Here is a 25,990-nt window from a genome sequence, read left to right as displayed (position 1 = left end):
TTGGTTTGTGTGTTTGAAAACTCCTGCATGTATTTCAGATGTGAAATGATCTTTGTAGAAATATTTGATGAAAATTCTTTGCATCCTGGAGTTCTGAACTTAGTGATGTGTCAAACACATCAGATAAAGCAAGAAGAAGGATGTTTAGGGACAGCAGTCTTTTTTCCTCTAACTACCTGAGCTCAACCTCACCATACAATGCAAGTCCCATGTTCCCCACAGTTACCACAAATTTTGTGTAGCAAATACATGGTGTTTTAAGTTTTTTGCGTCCTTTAAGATGTAAAAGAAGTATTCATTTTTACAGAAGTGATCTCTGAATAATTAAAGTGAGCACAAAATTATGGTGCTAGAAAAACACTACTTCCTACCCCCCTCTTCCCCAGTTTGAGACAGAAAATGTAAGTATGGCAGTTCAATATTGCTTACCTCTCACTTATTTTCTCTACTGACAGTATAAGTAGAAATATATATTCTTACAAAAACTGCCATCCTGATTGTACCAATCTCTTGTGTTAATTTGTGCTAACAGCCCCACTGCCAGCTATCCATGATTCTGGTGAGTGCTCAGTGAAAGAGCTGGTGAGCAGGGCATGAGGCCAGCAAAGCTGCTGAGAAATCTCCTCCAGAGATGTGTGTGCAGCTCCCCCAGGCCCTGCTCCCTCCTCTGTATTCAGTGCAGTCCACCAGGCACTTGTGCAGATACTTAACAGTTTAGACAGGGGGAACAGTTCCTTTGAAGTCAACGGGCTGCACATCCTGGTTATAGTTCAGCATGTGCTCCGCTGGATCAGGGCCTAAATAAATACAGTAATTTCACGACCATAAGGCGCACCGGACTATAAGGCGCACCCCCCGGGAGCCGGCACATTTTGCAACTTTGTAGATCAGATAAGGCGCACCGGTCTATAAGGCGCACCGGGTTTTTTTTTGCAGCGAGGCTCCGCCCCCAGCTCCTCCCGCACGCTTGCTGGTCGAGGCCCCGCCTCAATCCGGCAGCCATTGGCTCCCGGGCCTGCCTGTACCCGGCAAGGCCGGGCTATGCCCACCGCCCCTCCGTGCAGCATCCCCAGGGCCCCGCTGTTCCGGGAGTTCCCTGGCGCTCCGGGTGACCCAATGCCGGCAGGCTTGCCCCGTGCCGCCGCTGCCCCGATTCCAGCTGCTTGCCCCCTCCCCGCGTGGCAGCCGCTCCGATTCTGGCGGTTTTCCCCCTCTCCGCATGGCGGCCGCCGTGCTTCTGGGGGTTTTCGCCCCACCCGCGCGGCGACCGCCGTGATTCCGGGAGCTTTCGCCCCCCCCGCGCGGCGGCCGCCGTGTTTCCGGGGGCTTTCGCCCCCCCCGCGCGGCGGCCGCCGTGTTTCCGGGGGCTTTCGCCCCCCCCGCGCAGCGGCCGCCGTGATTCTGGGGGCTTTCGCCCCGCCCCGCGCGGCGACCGCCGTGATTCCGGGGGCTTTCGCCCCCCCCGCGCGGCGGCCGCCGTGTTTCCGGGGGCTTTCGCCCACCCCGCGCGGCGGCCGCCGTGATTCCGGGGGCTTTCGCCCACCCCGCGCGGCGGCCGCCGTGTTTCCGGGGGCTTTCGCCCCGCCCGCGCAGCAGCCGATCCGATCCCTGCGGCTTTCGCCCCCCCCCGCGCAGCAGCCGATCCGATCCCTGCGGCTTTCGCCCCCCCCACGCAGCAGCCGATCCGATCCCTGCGGCTTTCGCCCCCCCCCGCGCAGCAGCCGATCCGATCCCTGCGGCTTTCGCCCCCCCCGCGCAGCAGCCGATCCGATCCCTGCGGCTTTCGCCCCCCCCCGCGCAGCAGCCGATCCGATCCCTGCGGCTTTCGCCCCCCCCGCGCAGCAGCCGATCCGATCCCTGCGGCTTTCGCCCCCCCCACGCAGCAGCCGATCCGATCCCTGCGGCTTTCGCCCCCCCCGCGCAGCAGCCGATCCGATCCCTGCGGCTTTCGCCCCCCCCGCGCAGCAGCCGATCCGATCCCTGCGGCTTTCGCCCCCCCCCGCGCAGCAGCCGATCCGATTCCTGCGGCTTTAACACCCCCCGCAAGGGAGCCGTCCCAATGTCGGCGGGCCGGCCCCGCGCGGGGGTGGCCCCGAAGCCGGCGGGTCCGCCCCGCGCGGGGGCGGCCCCGAAGCCGGCGGGGAGGCGCCGATACCGGCGGGGGCGGCCCCGATACCGGCGGGTCCGCCCCGCGCGGGGGCGGCCCCGATGCCGGCGCGTCCGCCCCGCGCGGGGGCGGCCCCGAAGCCGGCGGGGAGGCCCCGATACCAGCGGGTCCGCCCCGCGCGGGGGCGGCCCCGAAGCCGGCGGGGAGGCCCCGATACCGGCGGGTCCGCCCCGCGCGGGGGCGGCCCCGATGCCGGCGGGGGCGGCCCCGATGCCGGCGGGACGGCCCTGCGCGGGGGCGGCCCCGATGCCGGCGGGGAGGCCCCGATACCGGCGGGTCCGCCCCGCGCGGGGGCGGCCCCGAAGCCGGCGGGTCCGCCCCGCGCGGGGGCGGCCCCGATGCCGGCGGGACGGCCCGCGCGGGGGCGGCCCCGATGCCGGCGGGACGGCCCGCGCGGGGGCGGCCCCGAAGCCGGCGCGTCCGCCCCGCGCGGGGGCGGCCCCGAAGCCGGCGGGGAGGCCCCGATACCGGCGGGTCCGCCCCGCGCGGGGGCGGCCCCGAAGCCGGCGGGTCCGCCCCGCGCGGGGGCGGCCCCGATGCCGGCGGGACGGCCCGCGCGGGGGCGGCCCCGATGCCGGCGGGACGGCCCGCGCGGGGGCGGCCCCGAAGCCGGCGCGTCCGCCCCGCGCGGGGGCGGCCCCGAAGCCGGCGGGGAGGCCCCGATACCGGCGGGTCCGCCCCGCGCGGGGGCGGCCCCGAAGCCGGCGGGTCCGCCCCGCGCGGGGGCGGCCCCGATGCCGGCGGGACGGCCCGCGCGGGGGCGGCCCCGAAGCCGGCGCGTCCGCCCCGCGCGGGGGCGGCCCCGATGCCGGCGGGGGCGGCCCCGATACCGGCGGGTCCGCCCCGCGCGGGGGCGGCCCCGAAGCCGGCGGGTCCGCCCCGCGCGGGGGCGGCCCCGATGCCGGCGGGACGGCCCTGCGAGGGGGTGGCCCCGAAGCCGGCGGGGAGGCCCCGATACCGGCGGGTCCGCCCCGCGCGGGGGCGGCCCCGAAGCCGGCGGGGAGGCCCCGAAGCCGGCGGGTCCGCCCCGCGCGGGGGCGGCCCCGATGCCGGCGGGGGCGGCCCCGATACCGGCGGGTCCGCCCCGCGCGGGGGCGGCCCCGATGCCGACGGGCTCTCACTTCCGGGGTGGCAAATGTTGCAACTTTGTAGATCAGATAAGGCGCACCGGACTATAAGGCGCACTTCCGGTTTTGGGGGGAGATTTTAGTCAAAAGGGTGCGCCTTATAGTCGTGAAATTACTGTAACTAACATTTTTGTTAAACTCATCTGGATATCCAGTTGTCCTGCATGACAAGTGAGGCAGAGAGAATCTCTTCTGATGGGCTCTGAGCACGGGGCAGAGGGAATGAGCAGAGCATTTCATCTCTGCAGCTCTCAAGACTGAATGCATAATGTCAGGCTAAATGAGTTGGACTCAGGCTTCTGAGGAAGAACTGCAGAAAGAATTTGTAGGAGGAATTGTTCAATGGATTTGCAGGGTTTTGCAGTGGGAATAGCTAGGAAAGTACAGGTTTGGTTGGGTTAGAAACCAGGTTCAGCTTTGGTGAGAAGGTTCAGGCCAAGGAGCACATGGCTGTGCACAGGAGCATCATTTTTGCTGTACTTGGAGTCTTTCCTTCCTTCTTGCTGTGTCCTGTCATCCTTAACCCATCCTGCTTCTGCCACATGGAGGGTGCTGCATTATTCTGGGCCAGCAGCCCCAATCCTGTGTCAGAGAAATGAATTTTTCTCCTCTTGGCTTTGGAAATGTGTGTGTGTGTCCCTGGACCCTCCCCAGACTGTACAGATGGACCAGTGGTAGAGGATGTGGGAGCAACAGCATGTCCAGCACAAACAATTGTGCCAGAAAAAGCAGAAGCTGAATTTTCAGCAGCTGCAGCTGCTTTAAGGCCTAGAAACAGATTCTTTGGGGTCAAGCTCTGAAGAAATCCCTCTGGTTCCAGTCTGGCTGGGTTCATTTGAAACACCAAGGCACGCCTGCCTTTTGAAACTTCACCTCTAAGTGATGTTTCCCATACCCTCATTTGTGTGCAAAAGTAGATTACTTAGGTGGCAAATGTCCCTCTTGTGGAATTTCAGTGGTATCCACCTGAGTTCCAGGTAAGAAACAAACTGTGCCTGTGCAATAAGATGCATTGTCCAGCTCAGTAAATAAGTGGGACAGTGGGAATAATCTGCCCTGAAGGTCTGAATATAGTGTTGTAGTCTCTGTAATCATCAGACTTTTCTCATTCAAATTCTGGTTTTGAACTTGTAGAAATTCAGGTCTCTGCCATCTTTGGGTAGTGTACTTCATATTTAAACAGGCAGCTGACCAGAATAACTTCTGTCTGCAGTATCTGTATCTTAGTGATTTTAGAAGCATGTCCCATTTGAAACACATTCCCTCTCTTCATCCCTCTTTTGCATTCCCTGGGAAATCTTCAGGCACACTGATGTTATCCCAGCTCCTGGCTGGAGGTGTTTAGGTCTCCTATTAGATTATAGGTGATGTGACAGCAGAGCAAAGAGTGTCCCAGCACTGACAGGAACAGGATTCAGAGCTGGCTTGAAGCAAAGACTTGTTTTTTCCTGACACAGTGGTTTAGTTGTTCCATTTGCAGCCTGATCCTCCCTTCCACATTTCTCTAGCTCTTTGCCTTCCCATTAAATGGGCAAATGGAGGAATTCACTGTGCATGGAGGAAACTGGGCACATAGTGCTGCTGAATGTACCTATGGATGTGGAAAGTTTATTTTGGCAGGTTTTGGGCTGTACCAGTTTCCTCTGTCCTTTAGCTTTATGACCCTGCAGGGTTAGACTGGTCAAAAGATGTCATTTGAAGGATGCTGGGAATGGCCACTTAACAGAATGCTTCTTATTCCTGTTGCACAGTTCAACTACTGTCCTTCTTTCTCACAGGAAGGACTTGAATTGCAGAGTTTAGCTTAGCACAGTTAGGTATTTTTTTCCAGTTGGTGGGAGCCAGATGGAAGAGTGACTGTAGGAGCAGTTCTGAGCTCTTCTGGCTATTTTTATTGAGCAAAAAAACAACAGACTTGTAATTTTTCTGAGAATTGTGGTACTCTGCTAATGGAAACCTCTGCTGGGTACCACACATGATAATGACTGAGAATTTCACAGGTCACAGGATGAGAACTTGTGTCCTGCTTGATTCAGTCAATGGCTAAAAGTGAAAACTGGTTCACAGACAGAGCTGTGATTTCAATATATTATCCAAGACCTTTTCTGATAAGTTCAGATGTTGGATTTGAACTGCAGCTCCTGAAGTAAGAGTTTTATTTCAATACAGCTCTGTAAAAAATTCTGCTAACAGAACTATGTCTCTGTGATAAGATACCTTTGCACATGCAGTAAATATTAAAATATCTTTCCTGCATTGTTGAGTGTCATTATAGTATCAGTCATGTCAAGCTCTCACTTCAGAATTACCCATGCAGTTGAGCTCAAAAATGTGCCAGAGAGACACCTGTGACTGAAAACTTTCTAAAAGCAGATCAGTTTCAGGTGCCAGGATGGGGTCATTTAAATCACTGGTGACTGAAGCAGAGGTGAGACAGATCACTCTTAACACCTTTCCATGCTCAGTTTTCCCTCTGACTGCCGGGGAAGGACTGTAGGAGGCTTTGTGATGAGGTGTGTCCTTGCCTTTGTAAGAACACTGACACCCACCACTGATTTGTGACTAAAAATCTGGTTGTGCTTTGTTCAGCCACAGTTTTGGGATAATATATTTGCAATGGGCCAGATGGTTTAAATCCTGGTATTTTTGTACATATATTTGAATAGAAGATGGAGTCTCTTGGTCTTGTGTTTATGACAGTTTTCAGGATTAGCTGAGCAGGTTTTATTCTTGAATTGCCAGTGATGTTCAGTTCTGCTGTTGATGTGCTTCACGCCCTTCCCTGACCAAACATCATCACAGCACTCACACACAAGGATTGTTCTACCTCTGTAGGAGAGTCTGCACGTTGTGCTGGATCATTTACAGACCCCTTATTTAATGGCATGGTGGTAATTCCTCTGTGGAGCTGACAGAAAGTGCCAGACACCTTTTGGTGTGGGACAGCCCGAGGAACAGAAATTCTGTGCATTATTTGCAGGGCTGGACAGGCTGTGGAGAGAGAGGCAGAGAGGCTTTTCTAGCTGTGGCCTCCTGCCATCCACTAATAGTTCAGCTATCTGTTGTCACAAGAAAAGCATCTGTTTGATTTAGCAGTTTATATAACATAATAAGTCCTTAAATAAACCTCTGTCAAGCTGGCTCTGGGAAGTCGAGCAGCGCGCTGGTGCCAGCTCTGTCAGGAGACTGTCATCAGTCTTCCTTGGGAAGGCTGCAATGCCAAGGTGGCCAGACACAGGCTGCAGTGAAAAATGAAAGCTGGGGCCGGTGTGTGGTCGTAGCTTCCGATTTTTTGTTTGGTTCCTGTCTGATTTTTTAACACTTTGATGGTTGTTATGGTTTTTCTGCACTGGAGCGTGGTTGGTTTTCAGTGTGTGCTGAACAAGAGCTGGTTATGGCTGTTTGTGCTCTGCTTCCAAGCCCCTGACAGCTTCATTTGTGGCTTTCAAAGGAGTTTGGTGTGAAGGGTCTGGAATCCCTTTTCCTATAAACCCTAATTTCATAACTTTCTTCAAGGAAAGAGCACTTTTAATATTTATCTATTTTTATATTTATCTTTCCCTAAGTATTTTTGATCTTCCTCCTCCCAAACTCTGAAACTCCAAATCCCAAGGAGACTCAGGCATTTCTAATGGCACACTCCAAATGTACTAACAGGATTCTCTTCCTCCTCCCAGGGTGAGGAAAGCCACAGTGACAGAGACTCCAGTTCCTCAGCTTCCCTTGGGTTAAGGAACTTCTGAAATGTTTTAGCACATTTGATGTTTCTCTGCAGCTCCTCTTCATTGTGGATTGTACTGCAAAGCAGCTCTGGTGAAGAGAGCTCATAAAAGTTTAGGTCTGAGTGCTTCTTGAAATGTATTCAAGCTATTAATTTAGTTATAAAGCACTTTTCCCCACACACATTTGTTTTTGTGTCATGAAGAAACTAATTTACAAAATTTTCTCACATGAAGTTTTAGTGCTTCAATGCTGACCTTCAAGGCTTCTATTCTGTTCAATACAGCTCCATGGATCCCTCATTGATTTTTGGGTGCCACTGGCATCTGTGGTAGCTTCTCCTGCCTTGATGAGATTTGGGGAACCAAATGGAGTCTTTTGAATCTCTCTGTGTTGAATTCAAACTCTAACATGGCAAATCTGACTGTAATAAGTTTAGCTGAAGCCAATTTACCCATTACCAAGGAAAATCCTGAAATTCTCTTATTTCTTCCACATCAACATCTGTCTTTCTTTGTTTAGTCCTACTTCTTTCATGTTCTTTTCTATTCTAGTGAATAATTGAGAATTTCTGGGTACATCTTATTAGATGCCTTTGGGCTGTGCCCCACACATCTCTTACTCCCACTGTCTTTTAGGGTGTCTGCTCCTTATTGGCACAATTCTCTTGTGGAAAGAGCTTCAGTTTTAATCCAGTTGTGGAATAAGTGTGACATCACTGAGGCTGAGGCAGGGCTCTTTCAGGTGCTGAATCTTCAGACTGTTAAATGGGACTGTGGTAGATGGGGCTGATTCACAGAATTGCTGGAATCTCAGTGCAATCAGGGCTGCTATCTGCGTTGGCATCGTGCAGACTGCACAGCAGCCTTACCAAATCCCCAGACCTCAACACCCATGGTATGTGAGTCATGCACCACTGCTTTTTCCCAGTCTGCAGGCACAGGATACATTTCACTTCTGTTCTGTTTTTCTTTCTAGGACAGATTTCTGCGTGCACAAAGACGAGCCTTGTGACACTGTGGGTAAGTGCAAGGGGCAGGGGAGGGGATTTGATCACCACCTCTGTGCTAAGAGGAGTGTTCTGGGCAATCTTGGTTTGCTGTAATCTTGGTTTTGTTGCTCTGTGTATACCTCTGTGATGCAAATATGGATTAGCTGAGCAGGGTATGAGCTATAAATAAGCAATTAAATTTTAACCCCCTCTAAGCCCTGGAGGTCTTTGGGTTCAGGAGTTATTTTTAAGTATTTCTGCTTCTTTGGAGGGGATACAGAAGAAACTGTCTGTATAATATTCCTTTCAGTTCTGTCTCACCTCAAACAAGAATCTGCTAACTAAGGAGTGTGTTTCCCATTGTAAGAAGCTGTGTGACATTCCCAGATCAAGCTGGCACTCAGACACTGGAGAAGAATACCTCATTGTAGGAAAGCCAAGTTAAATCTTCTTTTCAGCCTCCTGCTCCTCCCACTTCCTAACTGCCTTTACTCATATCCAAAACCTGCATACACAGGGTCCTTACATCCCAGACATTAAATACTTTGTTTATTTATTTCACTCAGGTAGCAGTAACCTTCACTGTGTTCTCCTGATTTTTGGGGTTTTTTTTAATCCCCACAGTGGCAGCAGTGTTTGGAGGCACAGCTCAACATCCTCTCTGTGATAGTGACATGAATTTTTTTAGGTTTACCTCAAAGTCAAGTTGCCCCTTATCCTCCATTCTGTGTGAACTTGGGATGGATCCAATTTTCAGCTGTGTTTACACTCCAGTGTTCAGGGAGACACTTGCAGGGGTTGTGGGCAGTGGGTGATGCAGGCAGGGAGGGAAGGCTCATCTTGGAATGCAGCTCCTTCCCTCCCTGGTGTGGGGATCAGGTGAAAGGAGGAAATGCAGAGCTGGAGGATACACACACGAGCTGGACTGGCCTCTGTGTCCAAGCTTTTTCCATTTGGAATCCCTCACAATGTGTTTATTCTGTGTCCAATGGAAAACACACTTCCACTCAGGAAGGTTTTTACACTGTGTGCCTGCACCTGGAGGTGGCTGTGGTAAAATACAATAAAGAAGTTAAAAAAAAAAAAAAGAGAGAAGCTGATGGAAGACACATGCTGACTAAAGTCAGAGCTCTTTCCATACTTAAAGAGAGTATTGTTGAAGGTCTCTATTCAGGGAATTATATTACCAGAGACAGCATGACTAAGGAAATATTTTTATGACTTCTTTTCTGTTCTTACAATACCCAAGTTATTTCTTGTGCTGTGACTTGCTGCAGGCTGTGGCTGCAGTGGAGAAAGTAGATGATCACAGCAGTGAAGATTAAACTCACTTGTTACTCTTTCCAGCATAGTTTTCCAAGATATTTAGAAGGTGAATATTCCTGGGACAAAACCAGTCTGGCCTCTTTGCTCTCTTCAATCCTGCTTTTCCTCCTTCTCCCCTGACAGTTTGATTATGTGGCAGCAAAGCACTTATATCTTCACTTAAGCATTTTCTGTGCCCCATTTGGCCTTGTTGTACCATTTGAATTTTTTCATGGCAGAGGAAGAATAAATTAATGAATGCTCTTTTGTGACATGCAGCTGGTTTGAGAAAGTGATTAGTGTTGGTAGTACTTAAATTTTAACCATGCAAAAGATTCTCTGGTTTTCCTCCTTTGCCAGGATTGGGAAAAGCAGGTGTCACTTGTAGATAAATGGGTTTTCAATAGCCATACTTCCATGCCATGTGCACATACCTGGGTGATATGACCAGCAGTGTTGTGTGGCTTTGACTTCAACATAATGTGAGTGCAACAACTGAGACAGGCAGATGCCCATTGATCTTCCATACTGGCTTAGGAAGGTTTGTCTGAGTGTTTCAACAATCTCTGCTGTAGCCAGATTCCTGTTTCTCACTCCAGCTCCCAGATATTCCTGTCCAAATCAGCAGGACTGCCTGTGGAAGCAAGAAGTGAGTCCAGCGAGTGGCATCGTGTTTGGTCTTAATGGTTGTGCTGAGGTTGTTGCACTCCCCAAAGTTCTCTACAACAGCAGCTTGCTTTCATTTCTTGCCTTACATTTGAACAGATGAAGAACACGGTCTCAGCAGATGCCTGTGTGTTTTTACACCTGCTTATGGCTGAGGTTGGCCCTTGCAATGCCAGTGCTGCCATCCTGTAAATGCAGCGAGCAGCCTCCTTACATAGAGGCTCCTGCTCTATATAAGGCAGAGAATCTGGACTCTTAGACTCCTGATTTCTATTCCCAGCTCTGGCACTGACTCACTGTGTGACATTTGGCAAGTCACTTGCATTCTGAATGCTTCTGTCTACCTCTGTGAAATGAGGATTTTGAGTGCAAAGCTGCAGGAGATTGCATGGCTTAGGGAGGTCTCCTGTAAAGAGTGTGGGGTTCTTGGGGGGGTGATGCAGTACAAGTCCAGAATCTCATGTTGCTTAGTCATGTTCAGGAGACTCTGAGGAATCTGTTGGAGTTATTTTCAGTGACAGTGCCTTGATTTTCTTTACATTGTGAGAAATAAGGAAGCAGAATTTCCCCTGGCGGAAGCCTTGAGGCCCAGCTGCTGGTGGGAAGTGGGATTAGGAAGTTTAAATGGCTCATAAGAGGTGTTCATTTGTGCTCTGAAAGATCCATCTTGAAAAACCTGTCTGGAATCTTTGCCTGCCATGCAGACACAGCGAGAAAACAGCAGCAGGAGGTTTGTATTTGGATTCTGGCAGGGGCCCCTCACTGAAACCAGTTGCTCTGGGGACTTGGTTCAGATTTTCTTGGCCCAGCTGCCAGGGTAGAGTGGAGGGTTACATAATGGCAGAAACAAGCTCAAAAATGGGGAAAATGTGTAGGTGTGTCCTGGTGGGGTGATAGCCCACTGTCTGCACTGTGGAACAGAACCATGTTTGTGTGAGAAACAGTTTGTTCATGCTCATAGCCACACTTGGTTGGGTGAGTTAGGCCTGGGAATGGATGGATTCCAAAGGAGGTGGACAGAGGGAAAACAATATTCCTGTGTGGAGCAGTTGCGTTCCAACAGCCTCAGTTTGAGCAGGAAGGTTCTTTTTGTGTGCCACAGCCTCCTCATACACCAGTCAGAATTCCCAAATCTGCCTCAGGCTCATCCCTCGTGCTGTGACTCCAGGCAGAGCTGCCGTTTCCTGCAGAAAAATCTGTGTTCCAACAGAGCTGCCTCCAGCCAGCCAAATTGCGAGTTTAATGTCTTGCTATTAATATCAGGCTGCAGCTTGGAGCCTTGCACACTGTCAGAATCCAACCTTTCTGTGACATAAGCAGATTGAGAATGCCCCTTTCGTTCAATATTTCCACTGCCAGTGCCAAATAAGCAGCTTTACGGTTAGTTAGGAATGATCCTGCATATTTCAAGGCAAAGCTTGGCCTTCATTCCTCAGTGTACATGTTACCCCAGATCCAAGCTGAAGCTTCCCTGTATTCAGCTAATAATAAAATTGGGGGCAGTGTGGAATTGGGAAATGGAAAATGAGAATGTGTCTTAAATATCCTTAAATTGCCCTGGTTAAAAATGACTTTACCTCTGCTGCAGTCACATGTGCTCCTCTGTGGCTTGATGTTGGGGAAAAGAAAGCAGAGTAAGTGTGTGTACTGCAGAGCTGAAGGAATAGCTGCCTGGAGAAAACCAAGCACAGAGTGGAGGTGACTGAGAAACATAGTTTTCCAGACTCTTTCCACAAGTGAATCAGTGTTTGGAGGAAAACATTCCCATCTCCTGGCTGTTTATCACAGTAAAGTGTTCAAAATGTGCCCAGGCTTGGCAAAAGAGGGTCTGTGTCTCCAAGTAGGTTTTTTTATTCCATGTAAAACACCTGGATAAGGGACTGCACATTTTTACCTTTTCCTTGGCCATTTGCCACCTCTGGCTGCCCTGTCCACAGCAGGAGACAATTCTGGTCATCCTGCCTGTTCTGTTCATCTTCCTCCCTGTGCCTTATTGATCCCAGTGCCCTGCCAGTGTCACAGCAGAGAATTCATCCCCAAGGAAAGGGAAAAGACTAGCTGGTTTGCTCTGAGTGGAAAAGGAATTCTCACATTAAAAACATTTTCCATAGTGGTTCATGTTGAATGTTTCTGTATATTCCAGGGCGGGTTTTTATTTGATGCCAGAATAAATAGAAATACCTGCTGCTTAAAACAATTCATTAGAGCAGCAGTGCCTGGCTTCAGCAAAAGCCTTGCTGGGACTGTCCTTCAGACCAAACCCAAACACAGCTTAGTACATTAAAATGAACATACTGGAGGTTAAAATGTCTCTTAAAGAAGCACCATCGAGTTAATTTGGTGTTTGGGAAAGAAAAGGACTTTGTGGCTCTGCAGGCTTTAAAAAATCATAGGGAGCAGTGGTCCAGTGCAGTGGGAGAGATTTTTCCTTGCCTTTTGCTTGCTAGGGAATAAATGCTGGGCTGCACAGCCCAGACAGTGCTGAACTGTGCTATTGGGCATATTCACCACTGCCATCTGCCAGGCCCCACCCTACCCACCACAACCTTCCAGCTGCTTTTCACCAGCTACCAATCCCTCCTCCTCCAAATCCCCACTAAAAATTCACGTGCCAAGCAAGTGTAATGTGAGATTGCATCAATCTCAGTAGAGCCCTGGGATAAGCACTCAGGTAATTGGGAATTCCTGCTGCTGTAACCCTTGCTCTGCCTCATTCAGTGTCCTGTGCTTTGCCTTTTCTTGCTTTGGCTTTAGCCAGGCTGTCTCACTGTGCACTAAAGACCAGAGGAAAATCCTGCTTACATCAGACTCAGAATCTTGGTGGTGGCTTCACTGGGATGAGGATCCTGGCCCTGTTCTTAGATGTTGCCTGAGACATAAAACCCTCCTGATACCATCTTATATTCTGGTTTTATTGTTAAGGAAAGTAGAGCATTTGAATTTTATTTGCATTTGGGTTTGTTTTGCAGCTCAGTAGTCTTGCTTAGGTTTGTCTTCATTCATTCTGTGTGCTGAGGGCACTGGGGGATTCTTGATCCCTTTGGCTGAAAAGGGCACTGTCCTTAGCTGGGAGCTCATATTGTCCTGCTGCAAGGAATTTTTGTAGAAAACTGGTGGTTGATCACTCTTCTCTTTGGGAATTCATCAATCTGTCAGTGCTGTTGTCTCACAGTAATCTCAGCTTGTAAAATTTTCTCTCTGTTTCATGTCTTAGGTGAAGGAAATAACTTGGGTAATTAAAACAAATCAAGTGTTTAGTGGGTAGGGGATTAGTTACAGGTTTTCTGATGTTGTCCCGTTTTTCCCTCTTTGTATTTCCAGTTCCCAGCTCTGAGGTCTCAGACCCTCTGTTGCTGTTATGATTAACTCCCATCCCTCTCCTTTTCCCCAGTTTCTCTTTGGGGGTAGTTCAGAGCTCCTAGGAGCTCAGTTTTGTTGCTCCATGCTGTCTTTGTTCAGCAGGCCTGGCCAGGAGGGGCTGCTGTTCCCAGAGGCCCTGGAGGGTCTGGTTTCCATCACCCAGCCCTCGGGATGTGCCCACCGAGGTCACGGAATTTCCCTACGTTTGCTCCACTTCAGCCTTCAGAAACCTCCAGCAGTTCCTCATTAGTTCTCCTCAATACATCATTCTCCTTTTGCAGCCCCAAAATGTGTTTCAGGCCCTTTTATTTTCCCATTATTTATCTGTCTGTCATGCTCACCCATCCCAGCAGATAAAACAGTGGCCTGGCAGCGTGGTGTGTGTTTGAAGCTTGTTCTCAGGGAGCTGGAACTAAACACTGTCAGCAGGGAGCAATAACACACTTCCTGCTCTCTACCTGGCCTTTCATGTCCTCCATCAAACTGCTCTTGGTAATTAATGCTCACAGATATTTGAGCTGCTTTCTGAAATATGTTCATAGTCCTTGTCAAATGTAGGGCAGCATGTCCAAAACCTTCCCATCAACTTCCCACCCTCTTTAGTTTGTTAGCATGTCTCTGCTCATCCTAAATCTTGCTTTTTTGTTGATTGCTCCCTCCTGACCTTCAGACTTTAAGAGAGCTTTAGTCTTTGTTGTGGCTCACCCCAAAGTTGGTGCTGGATGTTTAAACTGATTTTAGCTTGAAAGCTTTACCTTCTCCCATGGTTTTATTAATGGTTTGTGGGGATATGTTTTGATAAATGCAAGGGAGTAACTGTCTAAAATGCTGTGGAAAGGACCCACAGTACTTTACCAGGCAATATATTATTGAGTAAATATTCTCCAGACCATCACATCTCAGGTGGTGCTGATTTTGAATTAATTGCATCTTGATAGAATTATCATAGAATTCTGGAATGTTTTGGGACCATTAAAGCCCAGCTCATTCCAACCCTCTGCCATGGGACATTTTCCAGTTTGCTCCAGTCCCATCCAGCCTGGCTTTCTTCAGAAAATTCAGTGGCTATCAGAACTATGGTCCTTTCCTCTCAGGAGTCCAGCCCAAATCCTAGCCTGGTGTCTAACTGGTAACTAAACTTCTTTCTGCTGCCCTTACTGAAAGGAGTAAGTCATGAGGGAAGATATTTGCCATGACTTTGTTGATATTTTTTCTGATACTCAGACTTTATTCTTTGATTTCAACTCCATCTCATAAATCACTTTATGTGCTAAATCATTGTACAGCTTGACTGGTGCAGGTGCAAACATGTCCTGCATTCCACTCCAGGGCCATTTCTGTCTGTGTGAAATTATATAGACATGTACACAAAGCACCTGGGAATTTTGGTCTCATAGCTTGAAGGGGAGATGTGCATGTGATGTTCCTTTCCCCATCTTTTTACCCCTCACCCTCTTGCTCTGTCTGGGGTTTTGACATGCAACCACTCTGGGGGAAAAGGACTTGTTATGACTGAACTAACAATTCCCAATGAATTTACAGGGTAGTGTCCTTCAGAAGCAATTCAGTACATTTTTGTGCTGGTGTGGAGAAAAAACAATCAGAAGTATAATATTTTAATATTTGATTTTGTGTGACAGGCAGGTCTTAGGGTTTTGGTTCTCCTGAATGTGCTATGCTAGAACTTCTGACTTACTGTTTTATTTTATATATATATATATAGACATCTTTGTGCCTCAATTGTTTTCTAAATTAGAGATGATTTGTAGGACACTGCTTGAGAACCAAAGCTTTACTTATGGCTAAGCAGCATTTAATGATGATTTAAAGAAATCTCTGCTATTTGTCTCAGAAAGGGGTCATTGTGTTTGCAAACAGAGAGGCAGGAGCTTAATTGATGTCCAGCTAAGCCCACAGTGCCAAACAACTGTCAGGAAAAGCTCTGGAACTGCTCCTGGCTACTGTGTGTGTGATGCTGAGGAGCCTTGGAGGCAGACATGAGCAGAACAAGCTCATTATATTTGGTCTGTGGACAGCCCATTAGTGTCTTTTGGGGTTTGGAGTATTTCTGCTCTTGTCTCTTGCCCCATCCGTGTAAATGGAGATTTTCCATGCTTGCTGCACTGCTTCACTCTGCAGCTCCTTCACTTCCCCTTGCTGAGGGTTTGCTTCTCTGGGGGATTCTCACCAGATGATCATAAAACAAATAAAATCATCAATTCTGCTTCTTGCTTCCCTTTTTGTTATAAAAGGTTGTGGAAAGATAAATAGTGTTTGTTTTCCACAGTGTCAGACCTGCTGTCAGTGCTCTATAAATAACCCCTCTGTGCTGGGAATGCCAACCCCAGGCTCTCTGCAGCAGAAAGCAGATTTTCTGCTGTGACACGCTTCAGGCCAGGTGGGCAGGGGAAAATGGGGCTCATAAAAGCCATTTCTCACTGCTTCTCCTCCAAGAACATAGAATGGTTTTGCACATCCCGATTTCCAGCCCGGTGCCTTACCCGTTAATTCCCAGTGCCTTCCTGACCATGAAACAACACATTGAGGTAAAAATATAATGTATTGAGAGGAGAAGGAAATGAATTTGTGAACAGGGCCTTTCCTCAGTAAAATCCAAAGAGATCAGAACTGTGATCCCCATTGCTGGTTGAAGCCTGGAGAGGGAAGGGACGAGCCCAAGGACAGAGCTGAGTCCCAGTCCGACCCTCAGCTACCAGAGGCAGCTCCACTTCCTTGGGCACCTTCAGGTCAGTAAAATAGTGGTTAAGCCCTTCATCATGCCAGAGGTTTGTGTTCCTTCTTTCCACTGCCTGGGTCCTTATTTCCCCCTCTGTTGATGCATTCCTGGTCAGTTTGCTGCAGATGCAGCACTTTCAGAAAGCTGACGCGTTTATAATCGAGAAACCTCAGAGGTTTTTCTTCTCCTGTCAGACATAGATGGCTTTTATCCAGTTGACTGCTTTACAGTGCCTTTATCCTTTTCTGGCTTGAAAACATTTCAGATAGTTCCTATTGTTTTATAGACCCTGTAGCTAGAAAAGCAAGCTTGTGTAAAAACATCTGTACATAGCTGTGCAATAGGCTGCAGACATGTAGGGTAATAAGGCATGATTGCATTCATTGTAGCATTTGCTCCACTGGATAATCAAATAGAAGCATTCCAGTTGCACACAGGATATGTAAGAGTAAAGGAAGGAAATGAAGGACAGTTGCCTACTGTACTTTTACATTTCTTTTGTTTTGCAGCTGCCAAGGTGAAATGCAATTTTGAGATCGAGTTTTAAATAACGTAGAGATGAGATTTTACTGGTGATAACCAGGAAAACCACACTGGGAAATGTGCATAAAACTTTTCCTCCCCTTCCCCAAGAAGGGAGTTTGATCTGTGCTGATGTTTTTTTCATTTGAATTGGTTTTTACCCAGCTTTGGTTAATCATCTGGTAACATGACCTGGTATTATTCCTAACCCATTTTGCAGGGTGTCTGGTCCTGGCAGGATTTTGCTACACCAAGTGCACTCAGTAAAAAGTCACTTTAAATCCTTGGAATGTTGTTGGGTTTTATTTAACAATTCTCCCACTGCCTCAGCACAAGCTCCAAGCTTTTCAGCTGGGATTGTGCTCCACATAATGCCAATAGGAATTGGGTATCTAACAGTACTTTGCAGCACTGAAAATCTTCCTTGTGTTTACCAGGCACTGAAAATGTGCCCTGTGTTTACCAGTGTGCAGAAAATGCAGCAGGGAGTGTGCTCCAGCCAGCTGGGATCCACTACAAGCTCATTCCATGGCTGGAAATATTAATGGCAGGTGCTGTGGGGAAGGTGATGAAATTTTGAGCTGACCCAAGAATGCACAGACACATTCTGGAAATAAATTACTGTCTCTAAATGCATGGCAGAATACTTTGAATTTTACACATGGATTTGACCAGATATTCCTTGTAGAAAATACTGGGGTTTCTTTACCAATTCCCTGCCAGTTTAGATAGGAAGGTGACTATAGGCAGTGAAATTTTAGCCAAATTATCACTGACAGGTGTAGATACATGTATGTGTGTGTGTGTGTATTTGTGTATAAACTGTCCTTGAAAAGAAGTGGATTTCCTTGGAATTTTATTTGGACACAAGGGTTCTGCTATGTAGGTTTTTAAATTTCAGGTTCAGAATCCTATAATCTGCAAGGGTTTTGCCTGGATTAGTTTGACAAGTCGTTTTACCTTTTAGATCAGCTGATAGAAATACATTGAACTTACCAGAATAATAATAATAAAACTCATAGACTCATCCCATCAAATATCTTTCTCCTCCTGTGCTCTTTCAGCATGATTTGTAGAATGTGAAGGATTTCTGTGTTTGCTTAGCTCAGAATTAGCCTTGTATTCCTACTTTGGTTGGTGGTCATGAGCAGTCAGCAGGTTGAAGGATTTGTTGGTTTTGTGTGCTTGTGTCATACATTTTTCTGTGGCTGCTTTGCCTGAGCTGTTTGCACTAAGGCTCTGCCTGGCCATAACTGGGCTGCTGGGTACACATGAATGTTCTGCTGAGGATCTGCTTGTTGGTTTTAGTAATATCATCCATCAAGCTCCAGCATGTACAGCAGTATTTGTGCTGTAGCAGACAAACAGTGTAAACACTGCAGTTAGTTATAAGAAAACTGGCCAGTGAGTTAGGAAACTCTGTGTGGATGTTTTTATTTATTGAAAATGAGTCCATCAATCTAATCAGACTTTGTTGTTCTTGAAATGACAGGAAAATAGAAGACTGAAGTTAGATTTCTATTTAGAATGTATATTTTATGTCTCTGTTTAAGAAACCTGTACGCTCATGTTTCTTATCTTGTGTGCTCCAGTTTGTTTGCTTTTCTGGCTCTGTCAGAGAGCAAATGTTGTCTCCAGCTTGGTCTTGTCTGAGTCCAAGAGTGGATGAGCTGTACTCTGTCGACCTGTGTGCTGGCTCCTGGGGAAATATTGGTGCTCCTTGTAATCCCTTTGATGACTCTTCCAAGTGTCTGTTACTTCAGAGGGGCAGCCCTGTTCACTGGAGCTGCTCTGTCCTTCCAGATGGTTTTCCCTGTGATTCCTGCCTGACCTTCTGTACCACACACTTCAGCAGCATCTGAACAGAGATACTTTCCTGTGGGAATCCTGGGATCCTGCAACACAGAAGTGTTGCTTAAGGGCTACTGGAGTTCTAAACTTTGTCATTTCCTTTCAGCAATGTCTGTTACCTTGCCTGAGTTCAATAATTATGTTTGTTTCATGTTCTTCCTCCTGGTATCTAATTCCTTCTTCCATTGTGTTTTCTGATTTTCCCCAGACTTCTTTCTATCTGTCTCACTTGGATTTTCCCATTTCCCTTCTCCCTCTGTGGAGCCAAGTGAGGGGCAGAGGTTCCTGGCACAGCCTTCCTGTTTTGGCATTCTCTGGGATGTCTCTGCATCTGAGGAACTGGGGAGGGAGTGATGCTCCTGGCTCAGAGCCAAGGCTTGGATTCTGAGAGCATTTGGCCCTTTCCACAATGAAGAACCCCAGCTCTTGACTGCTGTAGCCAGGATTTTGTTCAATGCACTGATGGGTTTACAGAGGTGCAGGACACCCACCCATGCTCTGGTGTCTGTGAGCCACAGCATGATCTGAACACAGAGGGAAATAAAGATCCCTGGCTTTACACTTAAGAAAAAAGACAAAGCTCAACCTTCTGGGGGTGGAAGCTGAGTAAAAGAAGCCAGGAAATGATTTAATGCACCTTTTCCAAAGCAGGGGGGTTATAATGTGTTGGTTCCAGTGAGACTGATCAAGCCTGTGCTGATTTTGATAGCTGGTAGAGCAGATGTAATACACATCCAGCTTGTTCTGTGGAGATGCCATAAAGCTGATTATGTTATCATTAATCAGGTGGCTTTGTTGGGAAATGCTTCTCATTATATGGCAGCTGCCAGGAGGCCACTGCCACTGGGCTGGTTCAAAAATACCCGACCTGCGTGGCTGGGAAGTGCAGCTGCTCCTGCTGCAAATTCCCCCCAGGAGTCCTGAGTGGGGCTGGACAGCTGAGGAGACCCTGCAAACTCTGCTGCACACTCAGGACAGGATTCTCACTCAGGGACACAGGGACTTGGCTCAGAACTGGAAGTGTCACCCAGGCAGGTATTGAGCAGCCCCTGAATTCCTGGGGGTGTTTTATTTAGGAACAGGTGGGACTAGAGGAGGCAGATCCCTCCCTGCTGGGAGAACTTCAGCACAAAGCCCTGGAGCAGTAACAGAGCACAACGTGCATGAGAATGTCCCCTGGCTCCTGCAGCATCCTGTGACAGTTTTCTTCAGTGCCATCACTGTCAACCTGCTGGGCTGTCACTCCTGAATTCAGTCCATAGAGCCCCAGGACTGGGACTGTGCCTTGACTTGTGTCTGTGAGGCACCAGGGACTCTCTGGCTGCTCTCAGTCATTGCAAGGAGCTCAGTGCTATTCATCCAGATTTGTGTTTTCTTTCACTGCAGCTCAAGTTTGAACATGAGAGATTTCTTTTTATTAAGTGTGAGAAAAGCTCTTTTCAGAGTGAGAATTTCTCTGTGGCTGGTGTGGCTTTAAAGGTGACATTTTATTTTTGAGGAATCTAGAGAAAGAGGTACTTAAAAAACTAGATTCAGGACATAGTAAAAATATCTCCAGGCATGTTACCTCTGAAATTAGCCATTACTTTTCTATAGTCAGATACTGTGATGTGTGTATGTCTGCATAAATTACCTGTGGATCATTCATTTCCTGGGGAGTGAACCAGCATGGACAGCTCTGTTTGGGACCCCAGAGGAGGACCCCTGTGAATTAGCAGTAACCCAAATATTTTAGCCTGGTTTGATGAGTGTGTCTGTGCCCTGTGTGTGCTTTGTGCTCATGTCTGTCTCCCCCAGTAATGGTTGTTCCTTAATATTTTTATAACCCATTGGTTGATTGGAATCAAATTTGAGGATATGGAGCTCAGAAATATTAGGCTTTCAGAAGTTTTCTGAAAATTAGGAAACTAAGTGGAGGACAGAGCCATCTCCCTCTGATGCTGCCAGTGAGGGAAAGATTGGATCATCCACGTTTTCATCAGGAGTCCAAGTGGAAGTGGTAATCTCTAGGAAATCGAGACATTAATTTTGCAATAAGTTTAGGGATTTTTTAAATTTATTCTCACTTCCCTTTCCACCAGAACAAATGTGATGCCTGTTGGTAGTGTGTGAGGAGAGGAGCAGAGCCATGGCACTGCCCACTGCCATGGAAGGATCATTTTTACTCCCCAGCCCTGGCAGCAGAGGTATCAGCTGGGGTGGAGGGCTGGGGACCAGCTTTTCAACCCAGCTCTGACTTAACAGAGTAACTCAACCCTATTAACCTTATCAGGCACAGCCCTAGAGTTTGTCAGCCTTGACAAGTCAGGCTGTGAGGTTAAATCAGCACTCAGCAAAGAATTAAAACAGAAGGGCTGAATCAAGAATTTCTAAATAAGTTTATCAGTGCTGGCTGGCAGCTCACCAAAGTGAAGCCAGGAGCTTCAGCAGCCCTGGAAGTCAGGATGTGGGAGCTGCAGATGAGAAGTATGACAGGAGCAATTTGGAAAAGCATCTGTTGGAAGTTTGATCACTGTGCATCATCCCATTTGCTGGCCTGCCTTCCCTGCAGCTCACCTGAGCTGCTCTGATGTTGCCAGGAGAACAGCTTTGACATGCACCTAAAAATAAAATACACTTTAAATTTTTCAAAAGTATAGATTCATTCAGGTTTTGAGAGTAATGACTGCTGAGTCATTCTGTAAGAACATGGAAAACATTTAATGGGGAGCTGTGGAGGAATGCCATTCATCAGCAGCACAGGTGTTCAGCCATCTCCAAGTTCAGCAGGCTGGGCTGACACTCTCCAGACACTGAAATATTGTTCATTGCACATTACTGAATGTTGTTTAACCATTGCAGGACTGACCCTTGCTCATGAACCCACCCCTGACCAGCACCACAGCAGGGTGAGATACGCATGGCTCAGGAAAGTTCTTGGAACTTTTAAAAGAATCTTTTCATTTATTTGTGAAGCTTCATGAGTTTCTTAGTGTTTGCAACTACAGGAAGGGAAAAACTGGAACTGAATGCTGGACCCTGACTGCTCTTAAAGCAGATGCTGTTTGGTACAGAGACTCCAAATATTTTTTCTGATTTATTGCCAAGTCTGACCTTGTCTCTTCATTCTGGAAGGGAGATAGTGAGGCATTTAAAGGCTCCAGAATCCCTGCTGCTGAAATCCATGTTCTTCTTTGTTTAGCAGTCTCATTAAAAGCTCTGATTTGATATTTTTCTTCCTTCTCTCTGAATTCAGGCCCTCTGTTGAAGCAGGTGGCTCAGATGAGTTGCAGGGACAAACTGACAAGTCCAAAAGTGGAATTCACAGAACTCATCTGAAAAATCTGAAAAAAGGAAGATGAAAATAGTGCCAAGGCTGGTTTTGGAGCCTTGCACAGTTTGCAGAGCTGCAGCTATGGCAGGCAGTGCCAGGGCTGCTTTTCCATTCCCTGGGAGATGGTAACCTGCAGGTGGGACTCCATCCTGGGGACAGGTGCTGGCAGACTGACACAGGCATGTGGCAGAGTGGTGGGAATGGGGCTTGGGAGACCTTGAGCACTTTCCTTTCTGATGGCAGAGATTTTACATTTTTCTCTTTTTTTGGTGAGTTATTTATTTCCTGAAGGATGCAGCTTAGGGGGCAATTCTTGAGTTCAGGCCTCTTCCACCAGCCAGCACAGGTCAGAAGGAAAATACTGAAATACTGATTTTTAATAACATCTGGGAAAGGGAAGAGTGAGGTTCATAAAGGCTGTTTAGAGCAGGTGGAGCTCTCTCCTTTTGTCAGGCCATCCAGCAGATGAGAGATGTGGAGTCATTTTTATCCTTTGTGCTGCAGCCACTGCAGTGAAGGGCAGTTACCCAGCTCCACAAACCCTGAATCAGTGCTGAGTCCTGCTGCTGCCTCCAAGGGCTGCCTGCCTTTTGCAAATTGTCATGCTGATGTTTCCATGCATGTGGGAAGGGAAGGTCCTGCTTAGCTCTGCAGCATTTGGAGAAAGGACTGGCAGGTTCATCCACTGAACACCATGAGTCCAACACAAGATATTCAAATCCAAATGCCTGTGAGCCCCAGGCAGAGGTGACTTTTGAGGGCCAGGATCCAAATCCTGATTTGCAGTTTAGTTTCACAGCTGTTGGTGATGTTTTCTTTGAGTTCTCAGTCTCTGTTCCTGTAGCCTTTCAAAAGCATCAGGTCTCTGCTGCCTTCTGCCAGATCTGATTCCTTTCTGGTGTGAGATATCCCTGAACAACATTGCCCCTGTGCCTGTCTCTTTTTCTCTCACTATCTTGTATCTGTCTGATTTCCATCCCTTGTTTCTATACCAGTTCCAGCAGCTGTCCCTCCTTTATGCTCAGTGCCAGGTTTTGTCCACACTTCCCTGAATAAATCCATGCCCTCAGACTTGTTCAGTAATTCCTCAAGTGAACCCATGATGCCAGAGACTCCTGACCCAGGGCTAGATCAATTTTTCTCCAGCAGTGAGTACACACAGACATTCTCAGGGAGCTCATCTTCCCTTCTGATCTTATCTCCTGCCCTCCTTGACCCCTGCCTCCCTCAGAAGTGACTCCCTGCTGCCTATGAGATCAAAGTCATGTTTCCTGAAGCCTTCTGGAAAACCCATATTATCTCCATTTGCTACTTTTCTGTCCCTGTCTCTTCTCATTCCCTAATCTCTTCCCATTTCTCTTCCTGCCTTATTCACTAAATTTGAATTATGCCAGGCTTCTGTATTCTTCCCACCACTGTGTGTTAAATTACTCAGTCCAATCCCCAACTGGAATCCCTCTCTCAAATCCACCTGGCCAGCTCTTCCCCTGCCTTTTCTCTCAACAGCTGTCCTAATATATCTTACTTTGAGTAATCAAGCCCATGTAATTCCATGTGTGTTGTGAGCATGGAGACTTTCAGCACCAGGCAGTGATGTCTATAAGCAGATGGTGAATTAACTGCCTGGATTTGGGAATCAGCATTCAGGAATGGTGGTCTGATTTGGACTAAATATCCCAAACTCCATATTTAACTGGAGAAACAGGATTGCAGGAAGGAGCTGTGTTTGAGATCTGCATTCTGCAGCAGCCTGGGCTGTGGGGAGTGTTGGGGAGAAGCTCTCTGGAATGTGGCTGTTAGCATATCAAAGTAGAGTAAACATGGAGATGATACCCTGCTTCCTCTGCCCCAGTTAATTAAGGCACTCCTCATGTCTCCTTGGATGGAGAGGTTTTATTAATGTGCTGTCATCCAGGGAAGTGATGGTTTGCTGAAAGGGAGGAGCCATTAAAGGCATGGAGGATGTCACGCTGAACAAAGAGCAGATGTCAAAGAGACAGAGAATTTCTTTTATCTCCTGCTTTGCTGAGGTCTGAGATCCCTGTGTTTTATCATAAAAGCTTAGAAAAGTAGGGCTGGAAAGAACTTCAGGTGGGCTTTTAGTGCATTCCCTTGCTGCAAGGCAAGATGAGTGGTGCCTGTGTCACTGATGGGTGTCTGCTCCATGAGGCTGAGCAGGGGGCTTGTTCAGCTTTCTCTGATACCCAGTGAACACCACACCTCTCCTCAGGTCTGGGCAGTGTGGTGAGTGTTTATGTTTGTGATCACAAATCCTGGTGAATGGCCCTGGAAAGGAATGTGGTTTCAGAGATGCCCATGCCAAACCTCTGAGGGTTTCCAAAGCTTGTCTGCTCTTGGTTAAAGAGGTCTTCTTGGGCAAAAAAAGTGTTAGAACATCTCTCTGCTGTTCTCATCTCACTGCATTTGGTGAAAGCTTTTGCTGGTGTGGTTGAGGGCAGACATCCCTGAGGCTAGGAGAGGTCTCAATCTCTGGAGCTTTTCTACTGTCTGGGCAGCCCCCTCTGCCTGAATCAGTGAATTAGCAGAGTGTAAATCCAATGCAGATAACATTGGAATAAAGTTCTTGCCATCTTGGGGAATGTCTGTGTGTGGGCAGCTTGGTGAAGGAGCAGATAAATGATTCATCCATTAAACTTGTAAAACCTCAGGAGAGTTCCCAAGAAACAGAAAAGCCCCTGCAGAAAGACAAAGGTAAAGCTGAGGGTCGGCTGTGCTGGGGAGGGGATTCCAAATGTCCCATTAATTGCTCTCCTGCAGGGTAATTAAACAGAGAAAGGGAAGATAGCAAAAGCACTCCTTTAAGCTCTGATGATTAAATCTTGCTGCCTCTGCAGGTTTCCAGACATGAAGAGGTTTGGCCTCACAAAGGTATTTTTATCAGGAAGGTACTGAGAAGGGCACTGGTTTAGGGGTCAGGTAGTTTGTTTGGAAATGGGGCAGTGCACTCCTGCCTGGGCTCCTGTGTGGGATGAAAGAATTGACTGAGTTCTGTTGAGCTGCAGTGGTGCCATAGCTAAAATTTGGCTGTTTGTTCCTGAATCACAGTCCTTTCATAAAGATTAGGGCACGTGGTTGAATCTGGCTTGTTCAGCTAGAGCCCTGGTCTTGTGAAATGTTGTCCAGGGCCACTCATTAGACCCTTGGGTGTCATGTCAATATTCAATACCAATATCTCTAGTTATTCCTAATAATCAGAAAACTATCTCCTGCCAGAGGAATTGAGCACTTCACTTGTTTGTGCTTTGAGGACCTTGTGTTCTGAGGAGTTTTTCCTTGTGAGCTCCAGGAACATCAGCTGGTACTGTGGATATCAGGGAGAGATTTCATCTGTTCATCCTCCTGGGTGAGTGTAATGAAAATCAGGAGATTCAGAAAGTACCTACACTGTGTTTCAGCTGTTTATTTTTCTTACTGGGCTTCTGGGATTCTGACAGCAGTTGTGTACACTGGAAATGACTGTGTTTTCAGAGGAAGAAATTATTTTATTGGGCACTACAGGACAGCTCTCTGAATTCTGGGAAAATTGTGCTGCATCCCTGCAGGTTGTGGTGAACAGAATTTCGCGGGGGTCATGTTGAAATTCAGGACAGGCTGTATTCTCCAAAGGGAGAGGAGGATTCTGTGCTGATGGGCACATTTACAACAAGTTGCCCAGGTACAGAAAATCAGGATCTGGGTATTCTCAGGAGTTGTGGTGGCTTCCCTCAGCTGACCCATGACATCAGAAGTTCTTCCTCTATAAAGACTTAAGTTCAAAATATTGTGATTTGCACTGGTGTGATTATTAACTTGTTTTCCTGCCTGACTATGGCTGTCTCATGCACTGGATGGTTGCACTGTAATTTCTGTAGTTTTGGTTCATGATAGTGTGTTGTTTCCAGTGTGGTTTTTGTTAAATACAGTAACAATGAAAATTATTGCTAAGGGAAGCAGTTTCCACATGACTGTTAAACTCCAGTGGAAACCATGTTGTTACTGCAGGATTAACAGAATTTGCATCTTGGAGGAATATCCAGCATTAAGCCAAATTAATATGTGCCACTAAGATTGCATGTCCAGCTTTGAATTAGGACATTCTCATAAAATGAAGGAACAGCTCACCCTGTTCACTTTTCTGGATGATCCCTGAAAACCAAACTTGGCCTGGAGGCTCAGTGGTGACAGCCTTAGCCTGTCTGTGAGGGCCCTTCCATGGATACAGTTCTTTTTC

The 25,990-nt window shown here is 47.8% G+C and overlaps 1 protein-coding gene across 1 annotated transcript in view; it reads left to right on the top strand.

Annotated features, from left to right (window-relative positions):
* ADAMTS17 (ADAM metallopeptidase with thrombospondin type 1 motif 17) overlaps positions 1–25,990 on the top strand; it is a 159,203-nt gene that overhangs the window by 30,063 nt on the left and 103,150 nt on the right. Inside the window, exon 7 of the mRNA XM_033071032.1 lies at positions 7,993–8,036. Coding sequence (XP_032926923.1) covers positions 7,993–8,036 — 44 coding nt within the window. The remainder of the gene's footprint in view (positions 1–7,992; positions 8,037–25,990) is intronic.

The sequence above is a fragment of the Catharus ustulatus genome, chromosome 12, assembly GCF_009819885.2.
Source record: "Catharus ustulatus isolate bCatUst1 chromosome 12, bCatUst1.pri.v2, whole genome shotgun sequence".
Lineage (NCBI taxonomy): Eukaryota > Metazoa > Chordata > Aves > Passeriformes > Turdidae > Catharus > Catharus ustulatus.
This window is presented reverse-complemented; position numbering and strand designations above follow the sequence as displayed.